Consider the following 14,525-nt stretch of genomic DNA (forward strand, 5'->3'; position numbering starts at 1 on the left):
GATTGGTCCGTTCCTTTTCCTAAATTCAAATGTGCCTATTTAGATTTAAATTAAACATCTAGAAGCCTTTCCAGGCCTCTGTGATCCCATTATAAACAAGAAGGCCTGGTTTCATGAACACTGCATAACCAGGAGGATGTACATTTCTATCACTTCTTCAGCATCACAGAATGAGACATTAGGAAGGGTAGGTTGTGTCTATTAAGTTTACAAAGTAAAGTTTACAAATCACCATCCAAAATAAAATTGAAGCCCAAAGCAACTGATTCCGATTCCCATTCTGCAGAGTTTCTCGAAGCAGTATTATCCCAACAATGCCCAGCTTTAAAAGGTGCCAAAAATACAGAAATTAACATGCCTCCATTATTATTTATCAGGATTAAAGCTTGATGGTTGAATCATTACCTTTAGCCAAGTATTCCCTGATTTGCCAAGTTGTCATATCCTCAAGTAACAGCAACTCAATGGTCTGCATCTTTTAAGTTCTGCCAAAACTACTTGGCCTCAGTCCTTACTGCAGCTTCATTCCAATAATAGATACAGGACCTGAATATCTGAAGAAGGGTCTCGAACTGAAAAGTCACCCATTCCTTCCCTCCGGAGATGTTGCCTGTCCCGCTGAAAATTCATTTCACTGCACCTTATGGTGCATGTGACAAATAAATTAGAACCTTTGAACCTTTGGCTACTCCAGCATTTTGTGTCTACCTATCCAAGAGACACGAGCTGTTCTCTCCATCAACTCAGCATTCAATTAAGTTTGACCTCAAACAACCCAAACATGTTAAGGTCAATAGAAATCACGGACACACAGGAAACTGTTTGTGGCTATTGATAACAAATTATCCAAATCCACAGTAATTTCAGAAGAAAAATTCTCCCACACTGCAATTTTAGCCTAATCACTATAGGCTCCTTCTGTGACCCCCTCCAACATAGAAAACTGTTGATTCCAGTGTTAATGTAATTTAACTTGCCAATAAATAAAGTCATTATTTGCAGACATTTGTTTCAAAGCTTGACGAATAACCAGACATGGAATGTTGTGGACCGATTATCTCCAGCAACTCAAGCCCTTGTATTGTCCTGCCATTTAAAACACCTTTACAGTCAAGTTACCACCGACATTAGGTTTCATCACCGATGATAGGTTTATTTGAACCAGTGACACAGGCAAAAGATTACAAAATAAGCTGAGTACTTTGCTGAGATGACCTCACCTTCAGACTGAAAGCTTCGCCTTTACCCACAAGGCATATTGAGAAGGTTTCCCACAGATAACAAAGCTGCACCCAGACTACAACCTCTCCCAAACAATTATCATGATCCAGCATTGGTGACAGCAGTGTTGCTCATTCGGTAGAAGCCAGTGAACAATGTTGCCTTCTGAATGATTTTTTGCACAGATTCAATTACAAAAGAAAAATTACTGTACTGACATAATCGGCATGCTAAAAGAGCTAATTTGAAATTCATGAGAAAAATTAAATGATCAATGGTTAATTATTTGTTGTCACATAGTACAGTACTGGTTCTTTTATATATAGTGGCAAAATACCATTTTGCTGTGTTTGCAACCGGTCCGCGGACCGAGCGGAGGTGTTGGGCGAAGCGATCGCCAAGCCTACGTTTGGTCTCACCGATGTAGATCATCTAGAGCAGCGGATGCAATAGATGAGGTTGGAGGAGGTGCAGGTGAACCTCTGTCGCACCTGGAACGACTGCTTGGGTCCTTGAATGGAGTCGAAGGGGGAGGTAAAGTGACAAGTGTAGCATGTCATGTGGCTGTAGGTGAAAGTGCCCGGCGAGGGGGTGGTGCGGGTGGGAAGGGAAGAATTGACTAGGGAGTTACGGAGGGATCGGTCTCTGCGGAAAGCAGACAGGGGGGGGAGAGATGAGAAGATGTGGCGAGTGGTGGGGTCACGTTGGAGGTGACAAAAATGACGGAGGACTATTTGTTGTATGTGACGGCTTGTAGGGTGGAAGGTGAGGACTAGGGGGACTCTGCCCTTGTTACGAGTGGGGGGGTGGGGAGAGAGAGCAGTGTTATGGGGTATTGAAGAAACCCTGGTGAGAGCCTCATCTATAGTAGGGGAGGGGGACCCCCGTTCCCTGAAGAATGAGAAGTCAGTAAGTTGTATGTGGGTGCAGGAGGTAGCACCAATGCAGTCGTCGATGTAGCGGAGGTAGAGGTCGAGAATGGGGCCCTGGTACACCACGAACAAGGATTGTTCGACGTACCCTACAAAGAGGCAGGCATAGCTGGGGCTCATGCGCGTGCCCATAGCTACGCCTTGTATTTGGAGGAAATGGGAGGAGTCAAACGTAAAGTTATTGAGGGTAAGGACCAGGAGAGTATCAGTAGACGGGGATTGGTTGGTTCTCCGGTCGAGGAAGAAACTGAGGGCTTTGATACCCTCCTGGTGGAGGATGGAGGTGTAGAGTGACTAGACATCCATGGTGAAGATGGGGGGCATGGGGGCCTAGAGAACGGAATTCCCGGAGACGACGGAGAGCGTCTGAGATGTCTTGAACATGGTAGGGAGGGATTTAACCGGGGGAGGGAGATAGGATGGAGTCGAAGTATGTGGAAATAAGTTCAGTAGGGCACGAACAGGCAGAGACAATAGGTCTACCAGGACAGTCAGGGGAATGATGAGGTTGGAGGCTTGGGGGGGAGGGGCGTGTGCAGGGAGCCAGAGTTGATGAAGTCAGTGATGGTGCTCGAGATAGTGGCCTGGTGCTCGTCTGTGGGGTCATGGTCTAGGGATAAGTACGAGGAGGTGTCTGAGAGTTGACGCGTGGCCTCAGCCTTGTAGAGATCAACGAGCCAAACTATCACGGCATCTCCCTTGTCGGTGGGTTTGATATCCCAGTCTAGGTTGTCGCGGAGTGAGTGGATGGCTGTACGTTCAGGGGGAGAGAGGTTAGAGTGACAGGGTAGTAGAGAAGCTGAGGCGGTTGATGTCCCGCCGGCAGTTTAAAATAAAAAGGTCTAAAGCCAGAAGATGGCCACGAGGGGGGGGGGGGGGGGTCAAAGAGGAGGGGGTCCGTTGGAGACGGGAGAAGGGATCATCAATAGGGGGCTCCAAATTGTGGTGGGCGCGGAACTCATTGAGGTGGGGACGGAGGGGGACAAGGGCGAGGCCTCTGCTGAGGACAGACCGTTCGGTATCTGAGAGGAGGTCAGGGGGGGATGGTAAACACACGGCAGGGATGGAGTTTGGAGCCGGAGGAAGGCAGGTGAGTGGACTGAGGCTGAGGCGATGTGTGGTGGGGGGGTGGTGGTTGGTCATGGAGGAGGGAGGTATGAGGACTGTAGTGTGGGTGGGGAAGAGCTGGGATCACATGGTTTGAGTAATATTGGAGTTAATTTTGGAGTTGTTATACAGACCCTTCTTGTACATTTTGATATATACATTCCAATTAATTTGATACTTTACAACATATACCAGGAATCATTTCAGGCAGGAGAGACTTGCAATCAATTCTGCTCAACTAGCCACTGTATTCGCATGAGATTTACTCTTCTTTATTTGTTCCTTGGGATCTGGGCATACCAGGTAAAACTACCATTTATTGCCCATATCTAATTTACCTGAAAGGTACACAAAAATGCTGGAGAAACTCAGCGGGTGCAGCAGCATCTATGGAGCGAAGGAAATAGGTGACGTTTCGGGCCGAAACCCTTCTTCAGACTGACTGGCTTGCTAAGCCAATCTAGAGGCTATTTAATAGTCAATCACTCTGAAAGATCTGGACTCACCTTTAGGCTACATTTCCTGCCCTGAATTAGATGGGTCATCATCGCCATTAACTATTTTGTTTTCAAAAGGTTCAGATTATTGTTAGTTGAATTTAAATTTTGGAGTAGTAACGGTTAGATTTTAACTCGGGTCTTGATAACATTAGGTCTGCATTCTGAATTACTGACAACTATTATGTAAACACCATACAGAGACCAATGTCCCCCAAATTTGTTACCAGAAAATGTCCAGTTTTTCCTCTAAAACCCATTACAATTTCTCGTTCCATTCTTTGTGCCAACAATCACTGTTTTCTTACCATGGTGTAATAAGTTCCTCAGACACAAACTCATACAACAATACAGCACGAAAACAGGCCCATTACCCCATGCATCCCAACCAATATGCCTCAAGCTGGTACACAAAATTGCTGGGGAAACTCAGCGGGTGCAGCAGCATCTATGGAGCGAAGGAAATAGGCGACGTTTCGGGCCGAAACCCTTCTTCATGCCTCAAGCTGGTCCCATTTCCCTCCAGGCCTTTCCTATTCACATACATGTCTAAACATCTATTAGATGCTGAAGATAGATATAAAATACTGGCGTAATTCTGGCAGCATCTCTGGAGAAAAGGAATAGGTGAAGTTTTGTGTCGAGATCCTTCTTCAAATTGAGGATCATCGGTATAAACCAGCATCTACAGTTCCTTCCTACATATCTTGTCCATTAAAGACTGCCTCAACTGCCAGCTCATTCTATACACCAACCTATGCTGAGTGAAAAGGTTGTCCTTCAGGTTCCTATTAAATCTTGTCCCTCTCACCTCAAACCAATATCCTCTGGTTCTAGATTCTCCCACCTTGGGAAGACACTGCATTCACTCCATCTATTCCCTTCATGATTTTATGCACCTCTGCAATATCTTGTGCACCAAGGAATGAATTCCTAGCCTGCCCAACATCTCCCAGTAGCTCAGGCCCTAATCTTGGCAATATCATCGTAATTCTTCTCTGCATTCTTTCCCTCTGCCCTCCAACACTCCGAGGCCCTACCATTCACTACGAAAGTCCTGCCCTGATCCGATGTCCCAAAATGCAGCAGGTCACACTTATCTGAATGTAACTCACTTTAGTCCACTCGCACACCTGAACAAGATCTGAGATTTCTATTCCTTCTATTACTCTTCGGCTTAAAATTCTGCAATTGGAAAGGTTTCTTAGTTCAAGAATGCTGATCACAATCTGTACCTTTTGAATGGTAACTAAGAGAGGGGATTAAATGCTGGTCTTGTGGGCAATTGTTTTAAAATGCAAATAAACAATGAGCTTAAATTATTCATATGATTCTGAAACCTCTTTAGCAGCCAATCTTTACTTATGCAAGTTTTGGAAGTCAGACAAAAATTCCTTTTCAATGTTCCTTCAAATTTCTCTATTTCGATATAATGAAATCAAATTTTAATATTGTACCACAGAATCAAGTACAGATTACAAATAACCTTCCCATTTACTCAAGAAAATTATATAATGCATTGATGGTTTTTACCACACCCATAAATCATCAAAGATCTCACCTGCTCGGATACAATGATTCTTTTCCAATTCACCACAAAGTCTATATCAACCTTCAGTTGCCAAGTGTCAAGGCCCAACATTTTCTTATTATTTCTTCACCCATTGTTTGAGCTTGTCAAACTAGTTTGGGTGTCATTTACCACAGCACCATTAAAACACGCACATTTCCTGTCTATAATACAGGCAGTTGTATTTTACGGCTGTTGCACTAACCCATACTTCACTTGATCTGCCAACACAGAATTCGAAATGACTGTATTTGTGCAGCATTCACACCCACTTCTAGTCCATGCTACTAATCTAAAGCAGCTGTTTCCAAATGTGTCAGCAATAGAACTGTATCTGTAGCAAAACAATTAGAAATTGAGCGCTCTTCCAAAATACACTTGCACACTTTAATCCAAGTAAAAACCTGGATCTAAAAGTTCAATATTTTAAAAAGGAATAAGATAAGTTGTCACAACTCAAAGATAAATTTACATGTGCACTTCAGCTTTTTTCTTCCCCCCCCCCCATATCAATGAAGAAGGGTTTCAACCCGAAACGTTGCTATTTCCTTCGCTCCATAGATGCTGCCTCGCCCGCTGAGTTTCTCCAGCATTTTTGTCTATCTCCCAGCGTCATTACAGCTCTGTAGCGTTTCTCCAGGAAGGTGAATATGTTATTGGTTTGGAGATGCAAGAGACTGCAGTGCTGGAATCATGAACAACAAACAGACTGCTGGGGGAACACAGTGTTTCAGGCAGCATTTGTGGATAGAAATGTGCAGAACCTTTTGTTTAGGAACCCTTCTTCACACTGATGAAAGGGAGGGCAGATGGCTGAATACAAATACCATCAGCAATGACAATATTCCATAAATTAATAATTTAAACAGCAAAATCATCAAATGGTATTCCATTAAACATAGACGGAAAATAGGAATTTCCTGGCAATTGTTTGGGACAACATTTAATTGCCACATCACGAGCCAATATTGAATATTGTCCAAGTCTTGTTCAAAGCGCAGATGCCAAATTTAGATTTAGATTCATTATTTTTGTCATGTGTAGCAAGGTACAGTGAAAAGCTTTGCTTTGCATACTATCCAAACAGATCACATATATCATACTTGAAAACAATCATATCAAACTCAAGTCAAATAGATGGAGCAGGGGAAGATGCAGAGAGTAGAATATAATTCTCAGCATTGTAGTGCATTCAATGTCCGCAATGGGTTAAAGATGAATCAGACAGTACCCTAGCTTATGGAACCTGATAACACGGGAAGAAACTAGATTTGGTTTGCTGATGGAAAGCATATTCTACAAAAATGGCACTTTATCTCGACACAGACTGCAGTGACCACTATCACCCAAATGATCATGGATAGATGCATCTGTGGTAAGTATATTGTTATGTTTGAGGTCAAGCAGGTTTTCTCTAGTCACCTGTTGCATGGTAGCCATAGCAATGGACAATAGTTGCAGGAGTAGGCCATTCGCCCCTTCGAGCCATTCAATATGATCATGGCTGATCATCCACAAATCAGGGGTGGAAGATTGCAACCTTCATGTGGTCCGCCCTGTTTCGACGAATGCAATTAACCCGGCATGCACCATCAAATAAGATCAAATAGAACAAGTTGTCCTACAACTTTAGGCTGTGCATCCCATACACAAGAAGAAGATCCACAATCAATACCTCGTTCCTGCCTTCTCTCCATATCCCCTGACTCTGCTATCTTTAAGAGCTCTATCTAACTCTCTTGAAAGCATCCAGAGAATTGGCCTCCACTGCCGCATGATGCAGGGAATTCAACAGATTCACAACTCTCTGGGTGAAAACGTTTTTCCTCATCTCCATTCTAAATGGCCTACTCCTAATTCTTAAACTGTGGCCCTTGGTTCTGGATTTCCCCAACATTGGGAACACGTTTCCTGCCTCTAGCGTGTCCAATCCCTTAACAATCTTATATGTTTCAATCCAATCCAATCCAACTTTATTTGTTAAGCACTTTAAAACAACCAATGTTGACCAAAGTGCTGTACAGAAGAATAAACAAGACATCATAAACAGACAACATAACAGCAAAGTGCTTTACATAAATTAAATAATAAGTTCCATTACAAACCATAGAAAAAGGTTAAAAAAAATGAATAAAATGGACACAACACATTATAGAGTTCAACACAAACGTCCCCCCACAGCAGAATCAAAACTTTCCACTGTGGGGAAAGGCACCAGAAAGTTAAGTCCTCTTCCTCTGTGAAACACCCGAGGTCGGGACCCATTTGTGGCCTTGCAGCCAGTCTGATGATTTTCAGAGCCCTCTTGCCGTGAAGATGGAACTTCGGCGTCGGGTGAAACATTCCTCAGCGGCTTGGAGAAGTCTGGAGCGGCTGCCTCTTCCCTGGGGACCGGGGCACTCGTAGTCCTCAGGCCGCGCCGGTTGTAGCTCCGACCCCGGCGAACTCGAAACCTGGCTCTGCGGCGCTCCAAATCCAGCGCCGCCCGCGGCCGGACGCCCAGCAGCCCCAGCTCCGCGATGTTGGGATCGACAGCCACAGCGTTCCGGAGCTTACCGCACGGCGACCCGGTAAGGCATCGCCCGCTCCCTGTTGGTATCCTAGCACTGCACCACCGCCGCCGAAGCTGTAGTCCCGGCCGGTCCCGACAGGAAACGCTGCTCCATTCTCGATGGTAGGCCGCGAGGACGGGGTGAAGAAGCAGCTTGGAGGAATGCTGCCTCTCCGACCAGGTAGGGGACTAAGAAATAAAGTTTCCCCCTTCCCCACCCCCACACATAGAAGACCTCCACTAACATTTTTTAACAGGACTTAAAATAAAATAAAAAAGGAGTAGAGACGGACTGCGGGCAGGCAGCCATACACAGACGGCGCCCACTCCCGCACATCCGTTTCAACAAGACTCCCTCTCATCCTTCTAAATTCCAGAGTGTACAAGCCCAGCTGCTCCATTTCGTTGTCTCTAATATGAGATAATGACAATAAATTGAATACAATACAATTCTATCAACATATGATAGTCCCACCATCCCGTAGATTAACCTTGTGAACCAATGCTGCACTCCCTCAATAGCAAGAATGTCCTTCCTCAAATTTGGAGACCAAAAATACACTCAATACTCCAGGTGTGGTCTCACTAGGGCCCTGTACAGGGAAGTTACATATTGACCACGAGTGGCACATCAATTCACTCCTGGTTCCTTGATCTGGTGCCATTGAACTTCTACACGCATTATCAGTAAATTCGGTAGCCACCATTACTACCTTTTATTGCAGAATGTTTGATTAACTAAAATTTGATAAACTAAATTTTAAAACCTTCCAACTGGCCTCGTGAGATGTGGGTATCTAGGTTACATGCAGCATCAGAATCAATGCACTATCAATTCCTCCACAAATGAAAATTTCAGAATTGCAAAATACTGATGATGATAATGCTAGTTATTTTCAGTTTGCAAAACAGCATGCTTCAAAATAAACCCTCAATACCTCTGTAACTTTGTGTGCGCAATTCCTTGCGCATCTCCCCGTATGTCCAAAACCATGTGGCCAAGTACAACGCCAACTCTATCATTAAGTTCATCCTTAATATCACTTGTGTGGCAGATCAGCAATAATGAGACAAAGTGCAGGAAAGAGATTGAGAAATTTGTGTCAAGGTGCCAGAATAACAATCTAGTCCTCAATGGCAGGAAGACAATAGAATTGATAACTGACCAAAGGAAGCAGGGGAATGAACACAAATATACAATGGATCTGCTGTAGAGATGATGACCAGCTTCAAGTTCCTTGGCATCAAACTAACCTCGTCTCCTCATGCTAATGCAGGAATCCGAGAATATTTGGCAAATACACAGACTTCAATGATGCTATGACAAGTATTTTAACAGGATGTTCCTTAGCGTGATATGACAAATGTTTTGCTCTTAACTGCCTGAATCTGTAGAGTGGTGAACCAAGCCCAGTTTATCCCAGGCTTGTCACTTCCTGTCACCCAGGCCATTCCCTTTTACCTTTCAGAAGGTCAGGAATTTTAACGCTTGGACATCCAGGCTTAAGAGCAGCTTCTTCGCCATGGCAACAAGATTCCTGAACCAATCACTTCTTTTGCAACCCCTTCCCAGAAATGAATCTTGAATCCAACTGGAGTAGTATTTGCAAGAACAATAGGCAGCGCAGATCTCAATGAACATTGTTCCTTTCATAAAACAATTATGTAAATCTAAAATTAATAGTGATGTCACCTTTATGTAAAAAAACTTTTGCTAATCGTGAAGTGTACTCCGATTAAGAATAACTAATGCATTTGTGCAATAAATGAACCATAAATGTACACATTGGAGAGTATTAACAATTTCAAGACTTTTGAAATGCAGAAACACTTAAGGAATGATTTGATCCTTTCCCTTTAGTGCTCATTGCAAATCAAAGGCGAAAAACAATATGGCAATACGGAGCCAATATATCTCAGACACCTCCTCCTACTTATCCTTGGACCATGATCCCTTGGATGAGCACCAGGCAATCTCACAGACCATTTCTGACTTTATCACCGGCTGTCTGCCCTCTTTATTATAAACCTACCGATTCCCACAGCTATCTAGACTACACTTCTTCCCACCCTGCTTCCTGTAGACTATCCCTCTAATCCCAATTCCTCCGTCTACACCGCATCTGTGCCCAAGATGAGGTGTTCCACACCAGGACATCTGTGATGTCCTCATTCTTTAGGGATCGGGAGTTTCCCTCTTTCATCATAGTTGAGGCCCTCACTAGGGTCTCCTTGATACACCGCAGCTCCGCTCTTGCTCCCCCTCCACTCAGTCGCAACGGGGACAGAGTCCCCTAGTCCTCATCTTTCACCCCATCAGCCGTTGCATACAGCACATAATCCTCCAGCATTTTCACCACTTCCAATGGGATCCCACCACTAGCCACATCTTCCCATCTCCACCCCTTTCCGGTTTCCAGAGACTCTTCCCTCTGCAACATCCCTGGTTAACTCATCCCTTCCCACCCAAACCATCCCTTCCCTAGGTACTTCCCCCTACAACCGTAGGAGATGCAACACTTGTCCCTACACTTCCCCCCTCAACTCCATCCAAGGTCCCCAACAGTCTTTTCAGGTGAGGCTCTTGCACCTCCTCCAACCTCATCTACTGTATCCGCTGTTCCAGGTGTGGACTCTTACATATTGACAAGATCAAGAGCAGGCTCGGCGATCGTTTTGCTGAACACCTCTGCTAAGTCTGTCTAAACCTACCTGATCTCCTGGTTGCTAAACACTATTCCCCCTGGGGCCCAGCGCAAATTGTAGGAACAACACCTTATTTTACTTGGACAGCTTACACCCCCAGTGGCATGAATATTGACCTCTAACTTCAAGTAACCCTAACCTTCCATCTCTCTCCTCTTCCAAGTTTTCCGACTAGTCTGTCCAAGTTTACATTTTATCTCTGCTTAGTTCTTACCTTCTCCTAGCAAACAATTACCTATTCCATGTGGTCCTTCGTCTCTATCTCCTTTGTCTAATTTTCACACCTTACACTTCCTTATCACTGTATCTCCCTCACCCCTGACTCAGTCTGAAGAAGGATCGCGGCCCAATTCCTTCTATCCAGAGGCTGCCTGTCCCGCTGAGTTACTCAAACATTTTGTGTCTATCTTTGGCATTCTCTATATCTTATTTAACAGATATAACAATTATCCCAAACAGATTCATTGAATTAAAGTCAATTAAATATTAGCAACAAATTAAAGAAGATGGCATTATAAGGAATTATCTATAGTTTAGAATTGGAGAAATAACAAAATGTAACTTTTCACTGGGAAATAGGGGTGGTTAGCAGGAATCATCATGAACAAATAACTTCTGAGAAAAAAGTTACCCGATTTATAATTTATTGTATATAAATTGACCTGACATCAGTACTATGGTCGTAATTGACCAATATTCCTTTGTTGTTTAAAATAACGAGCAACATTTATACGAAACATTTTTCAAATATTATAGAATCTGCTTTACAGGGAGAAGAAAATCAAACAGCAAATTACGAAATAGTTATTGGAGAATAAAGAAATACAAATGGTCTAAATAAATAAATCCAATTTAGGGACAGGGTGATAATGTTGAGAGAGGTACTGGAGGAATCCCAGTGCCGCTGACGACGCCTTTAAAGATTTATTTACCTTTCCTATTGTTGTTTCGTATCATTTCACAAACTTAACCGCAACCCTCTTGCTACAAACAGTGGACAGTCCTCGTCCCACCCAAGTTTCCCCCGATATTTCACCACAACATGATCTTTTCCCTTGAGATTCACGGTCCCAGTGAGACCCGGGACACTTCCCTCCCATCATAGAAACATAGAAAATAGGTGCAGGAGTAGGCCATTCGATATGATCATGGCTGATCATCCAACTCAGTATCCTGTACCTGCCTTCTCTCCATACCCCCTGATCCCTTTAGCCACAAGGGCCACATCTAACTCCCTCTTAAATATAGCCAATGAACTGGCCTCAACTACCTTCTGTGGCAGAGAATTCCACAGATTCACCACTCTCTGTGTAAAAAATGTTTTTCTCATCTCGGTCCTAAAAGATTTCCCCCTCATCTCGGTCCTAAAAGATTTCCCCCTTATCCTTAAACTGTGACCCCTAGTTCTGAACTTCCCCAACATCGGGAACAACTTCCTGCATCTTAGCCTGTCCAACCCCTTAAGAATGTTGTAAGTTTCTATAAGATCCCCCCTCAATCTTCTAAATTCCAGCGAGTACAAGCCGAGTCTATCCAGTCTTTCTTCATATGAAAGTCCTGACATCCCAGGAATCAGTCTGGTGAACCTTCTCTGTACTCCCGCTATGGCAAGAATGTCTTTCCTCAGATTAGGAGACCAAAACTGTACGCAATACTCCAGGTGTGGTCTCACCAAGACCCTGTACAACTGCAGTAGAACCTCCCTGCTCCTATACTCAAATCCTTTTGCTATGCATGCTAACATGCTTAAATGCCAAAGTCCTGACATCCCAGGAATCAGTCTGCAGCTGCAGAGAGCGCTCGAGATGAACTTTTAACGACTTTCTTTCAGCACGGAATCCGGAATTAGGATATGAATAACTAGGCTGGAAATTGTTGGGTGGGGGTGGGGAGCAGCAACATCTACACCGTCGAGACGAGTGAGGAAACGATCACCGCTTCTTGCTGCCGCGCGAGTCTGATCTCTACCCGCTCACTTTCAAAATACGTTGACATTCCGCCCTTTAAACGGTGGGATTCCAAGCCGCTCGGCGCGAGGCGGCCGCGGGACGAGGGGGGAAACTTCATTCAGTCCACAACATCTTGACATCGCCCCCCAGTCTGTGGGCGACGGGGCCGGGGTTGAGCAGCCGCCGCCTCCTCCTCCCCTCAGACGGGCGCCGCAGGCCGCGGCCACCTCGACACCGCGCCTCACTTACTTTTCGTGGCTGTCACCAGCGCCTTCCCATCCTTCAGCAACTCCTTGATGAACTTGTTGGTCTTTTCCAGCTCGGCTTCGTGCGCCCTCAGCCTCTCGCGAAAATGAGGGCTCTCCACATAACAGTCGCTGAACTCCAACGGCTGCAGCCCCATGGTTTCCCGCCTTTCACGGAGGTGAAGGAGGGAGGAGAGTAAAGAAGGGTGGTCGTCCCGCCAGGCAAATCTCCAACCTCGCCTAAATTGCTATCAGGGTAATCTCTCTCCAACCCGGGGGGGTAAAAAAAAAAACAACTAAAATCTAGGTGCTCCTCTCTGCAGGAAGGTGCGAACGGGGAGACGGGCAGAAACTAAGATGCAGCTCCGGAGAGGGAGAGAGGGAGAGGCAGATCCCGAGCTGAGGAGGCTTTGTGTCCCGGGGATTGCAGCTGCCCGCCGCCAGTGAGAGTGAACACAAGACAAGAGCCCGGGGGAGGGCGGAGTCTGCACTCTCCGCACCTCCCTTTCTCTCCACACCAACCTTAACTCAAGAAAAAAAACACACCCCAGAGTACACTATCGAACAATATACTAGTGCTGAGATTTTAAGGGAAAGTGTGTGTGTGTGTGTGGGTGGGCAGCTAAATACTCACTGGGCAATTCATTTGACATTGACTTGAGTGAAGTGCCGATGACTTAAAGCAACAGGTTTGGACTTTTATTTTCTTTGAATGCACCTCTCGAAGGCTCAGTAAGAAACCATCCTGCTGCGAATGAGATGCAAGTAAAGAATGCTACATTAAAATGCTACATACTTTTTCGGCCAAGGGGGCGCTCCCTCACAGAGGGCGGGGTCCGACCTCAACCAAAGGAAACAAGACGTTTTTGCTAATGTGCTATTATGATGTTAAAAACATCGGCTCTCAGTTGAACGGCATTTAACACGCCTCAAAATCGCAGGATTATTGAGATGCTTTCGTTAGGGACTCAAAAGTCGGATTTTCTGCCTGCATCAGGGTCACCAAACACAACACACTGGCTGTAGAACCGTGGTCGTTATAGTTAATTGTGAGAGTTCGTTTCTTGTTTATTTTGGTGTAGAGAGCCTCGGTGGTACTCTGGTACATTGTGAAACTGCATCTGATATCTGTGGCGATGGCACTTTCGATAGCCCGATGCAGTTGTGTCCACACACCATTTATATAGCTTTGTGACAACTTCCTCACTAAATGGGACATGTCCATCCTAAGTGGATATGGTCACCAGTGTGGAGTACTATTTTCCTCCTCTTCCCATTACCGTCTTGTTGAGCGTCCTCTCTTCGTCGGTGCAACCAATTAAGCACCAAACTAGGAGCCGTTCTGATCACTGGTTGTGTTACAAAACGTAGCAAACCCGTCCGCAGAGAAAGTGCAGATTAATAGAACAGCATAAAATACCTAAATTTAAATTATACCCAGAAAAGGAAAATTAGCAACTACTTTTTAAGTATTGCAAGGTCCCCCAAATCGGACAGGTCGAGAGGAAAAGTGTTTTCCGACTATTGGTGTAATGGTAACAGTGCATGGTATTCGAGATATGAACGGCATATGTATCTCTCATCTTTTATTTCCTGATCTCTCCAGCATGCAAACCCAACATGTGCAATACCTCCAATACCAAAATGAGAGGTTTTGAATTTTTGATTAATATTGTGCATGTGTTCAGTAACCTCAGAATTCTGGGCTCCAGGGTACCTGCAATCTCCTTAAAAAGCATATGTTAGC

General features: G+C 44.7%; 1 protein-coding gene across 1 annotated transcript in view; it reads right to left on the reverse strand.

Moving 5' to 3' along the window:
- Window positions 1-13,301, reverse strand: part of arhgap10 (Rho GTPase activating protein 10) — a 168,413-nt gene extending 155,112 nt beyond the window's left edge. The window contains exon 1 of the mRNA XM_033017799.1: window positions 12,783-13,301. Coding sequence (XP_032873690.1) covers window positions 12,783-12,936 — 154 coding nt within the window. The 5' untranslated portion in view covers window positions 12,937-13,301. The remainder of the gene's footprint in view (window positions 1-12,782) is intronic.
- Between the last annotated feature and the right edge of the window lie 1,224 nt (window positions 13,302-14,525).

This window comes from Amblyraja radiata, chromosome 1 (genome assembly GCF_010909765.2).
Source record: "Amblyraja radiata isolate CabotCenter1 chromosome 1, sAmbRad1.1.pri, whole genome shotgun sequence".
Lineage (NCBI taxonomy): Eukaryota > Metazoa > Chordata > Chondrichthyes > Rajiformes > Rajidae > Amblyraja > Amblyraja radiata.